The following is a 2,769-nucleotide window of genomic DNA, read 5'->3' as shown; positions in this document are numbered from 1 at the left end:
CCACAGCAGGGCTGTCTGCGTGAGGGGCAGGGGCAGGGACCGATGGGGTGGCACAAGGGCACCTGCATGCGGGCTGGGGTGTGGGGGCGACTTGGGGCCCGTCTCCCCTCACTGGGGCCATGGCGGAAGGGCGACCTCCCGGGCCTGCCTGTGAAGAGAGGGAAGAGGGGGCCTGTCCCCCTCGGGGACTGGACCTTGGAGAGCAATCTGACTCTTTACTGTACAGAGGGGTCTGGGGTCCAGGGAATCCCCCTGTGGCCCAGGGGAGGGTGGTGGGACACCCTCCATTCTGGGAGCATGAAACTCGCTCCAGGAGATGCCCCCTGTCCAGGGGGTGGGGCTGCTAGCCGAAGGGTGGGGCAGGGGGACTCAGAGGCGGCCCTGCCCCACCCCCTCCAGAACAGGCAGTGAGGGAGGGCTGGGTGGGATCTGGAGGGGAGCGCCCTCTGGATCTGCACCCCCCATCTTTCCAAGCTAGTCCTCTGAGCTCCCTAGTGGAGCTCTGACCCCAGCTGAGGGTGGGGTTCCCCCAGGAAGGACAAGGGTGGGGGACAGGCCCCCTCAGCACGGTGCTGGTTGACTTGTTTGGGGATGAAGTTCCTTCCCCGGAAGGAAGGCCGGGATGGGATGGGGAGGAAGTTCGGCTGCATCCTTTCTTTCTTTCTGCCCTCTGCATGGCAGAGTCCGTTTTGCATGTTGCTTTCTGCTTGGCTGCTGGTGCACAGCTCCGCCCGCCGAGACCTCTCCCGAGGGCTCAGAAAACTGGGCTGCTTCGGGGGGCCTGCAGGGGTCCCTGGGCTGGAGGAGAGAAGGGCTGAGTGGCTGACGACGTTTAATTTTTGCTTTTCGGTGGGGCTGGGCTGGGGGATTTTTTTTCCACGTCTCAAAATTTCTTCTCCCCCTGTTTGAGGAACCTCTTCTTTTCATTTTGTCATTTCTTTTGTCGATCTTATCAGAGGAACCAGGACTGAAGCAGGACAAAAAAGAGGCGATATTGAGAACAGCTGGGGCAGGGCCCTTCTCACTTCCGCCTGGCCCTGTGACTGCAGGTGCTGGCCGGGGCCCCTGGAGGGTCCAGCTCCAGCGGAGCCAAGGATACCAACACCACACAGAGCTCCATCCCATTCTGTCGGTCCCTCCTATGGGAATCCTGCCCCCCCCCCCAGAGACCTTGCCCCCTAGTGCTACAGTCCAGCTGGCCTTCCCGTGGGCATCGTGCCCAGCGGGTAGGACCCCCGTGGCTGGCGCTGGCACAAGCACAGACCTGGGATCTGGCCATGTTTCCAATTGTTTAAGTTTTTGTGTGGGTCCTGGAGGGTGGAGAGGATGCCAGGCTAGAGCTTTTGTCCCCGGAGGGGTTTGGGGAGGGGGGGGCGGTTGGTGGCCTAGCTTCTTGCTGAGTTTTCTTTCTGTCTCTTTAGACTTAAAAGCAAAAATTCCCATCTGTACACCCGAGCCAAGGTCCCACAGACTGAAAGGCTGGTGAGGGGGACACACATGGCTTCAGTCCCTAACAGTGGTCGTCCTGGGGGAGGGGCCTGGTAGACACACGCCCCCCCCGCCCCCAATTCTCTAGCCTAAGGCAGCAATTTTCAACCAGTGTGCCACAAGAATTTTTAGTCAGGGACACTGGCCTTTTTCTTTTTTTTCTCATTATAAAATATTTTTAATCTACAAACTATACAACTATGACTAATAACAGTACTTTTTTTCTTAGACTGTCAATTTTAAAAAAATGATAACAGCCAACACAATAGTAGTCAGGTGTGAATGAACCAAAATTATACCTATTTTTTTTGTCAGATTGGCAAAAATATGTATTTTTTTGGTGTGCCACAGAATTTTAGTAATGTTTATGTGTGCCATGAGATGAAAAAGGTTGAAAATTGCTGCCTTGCCCTGGCCGGTGTGGCTCAGTTGGTTGAGCGTCGTCCCATACACATGCCCAGATTGCATGGTGTGTACAGGAGGCAACTAATTGATGTTTCTCTCTCTCTCTCTCTCCCCGCCCCCTTCCCCTCTCTCTAAAATCAATAAAAACATACCCCTGGGTGAGGATTAGAACAACAACTAAAAACAAATAAACAAACAAAAAGAAAATTGCTGCCTAGGGCAACAGCACTGAGGAAGGACCTCAGGCTCCCTGGGGCACATGTCCCTTTCTCTTATGATGCCAGCAGGGGGCGCTGCCTTCCCACAAACGGGCCTTGGTGGCCGCTCAGCGCAAAACATTCCCAGGGTGGACACCCCTTCCCCTTTCCCCATCATGGGCTGCCTGGCATTTTCCTTCACCAAAGGCTCTGGCCCCACCTCATGGCCAAGGGGTAGGGTCGGAGGAGTCTCCTCTATGGTCTACAGTGCCTAGGTATGCCTGGTGGTACCCTTGGGGCAAATGGAGGTCCCTGAAAATGCATCTCAGGGCCTCTCCCAGGCTCTGGGTCACAGACTCCGATCTACAGCCGCCAAGGAGAACTAACCACAGAGCACACAGTGGGACCTCACTCATTCCACCCTTGCTCCAGCCCCACACAGGAGCCAGGGACAGAGGGTGGCGGACCTGCCCAAGGACTCAAATGCAAGGGGCAGTTCAGCGTTGAGGCTCCTGACTGCTACCTGTGGTGTGCTCATCCTGCCTGGGGCAAGGCTGCCAGCGCCACAGGGAGGGCCTGGGGAAGCTACGTCAGCCAACTTTTCAAAAGAAGCCAAAAACCCAGACAGAATTTCATGTGAAAATTCCAATATTTAAAGCACTTGTGTTGGTCACACACT

General features: G+C 55.8%; 1 protein-coding gene across 3 annotated transcripts in view; it reads right to left on the bottom strand.

The window, feature by feature from the left end:
* Positions 1–700: 700 nt before the first annotated feature.
* The window catches only part of LOC102753144 (nuclear factor 1 X-type), a 63,839-nt gene continuing 61,770 nt past the window's right edge, over positions 701–2,769 (bottom strand). For all 3 annotated transcript variants that reach the window (XM_006768211.1, XM_015566874.1, XM_015566873.1), the window contains one exon: positions 701–967. In XM_006768211.1, coding sequence (XP_006768274.1) covers positions 953–967 — 15 coding nt within the window. In that variant the 3' untranslated portion in view covers positions 701–952. The remainder of the gene's footprint in view (positions 968–2,769) is intronic.

Source organism: Myotis davidii, unplaced genomic scaffold (genome assembly GCF_000327345.1).
Source record: "Myotis davidii unplaced genomic scaffold, ASM32734v1 scaffold543, whole genome shotgun sequence".
NCBI classification, from domain to species: domain Eukaryota; kingdom Metazoa; phylum Chordata; class Mammalia; order Chiroptera; family Vespertilionidae; genus Myotis; species Myotis davidii.
The sequence above is the reverse complement of the archived record's forward strand: the minus strand, read 5'-3'. Positions and strand labels throughout refer to the sequence as shown.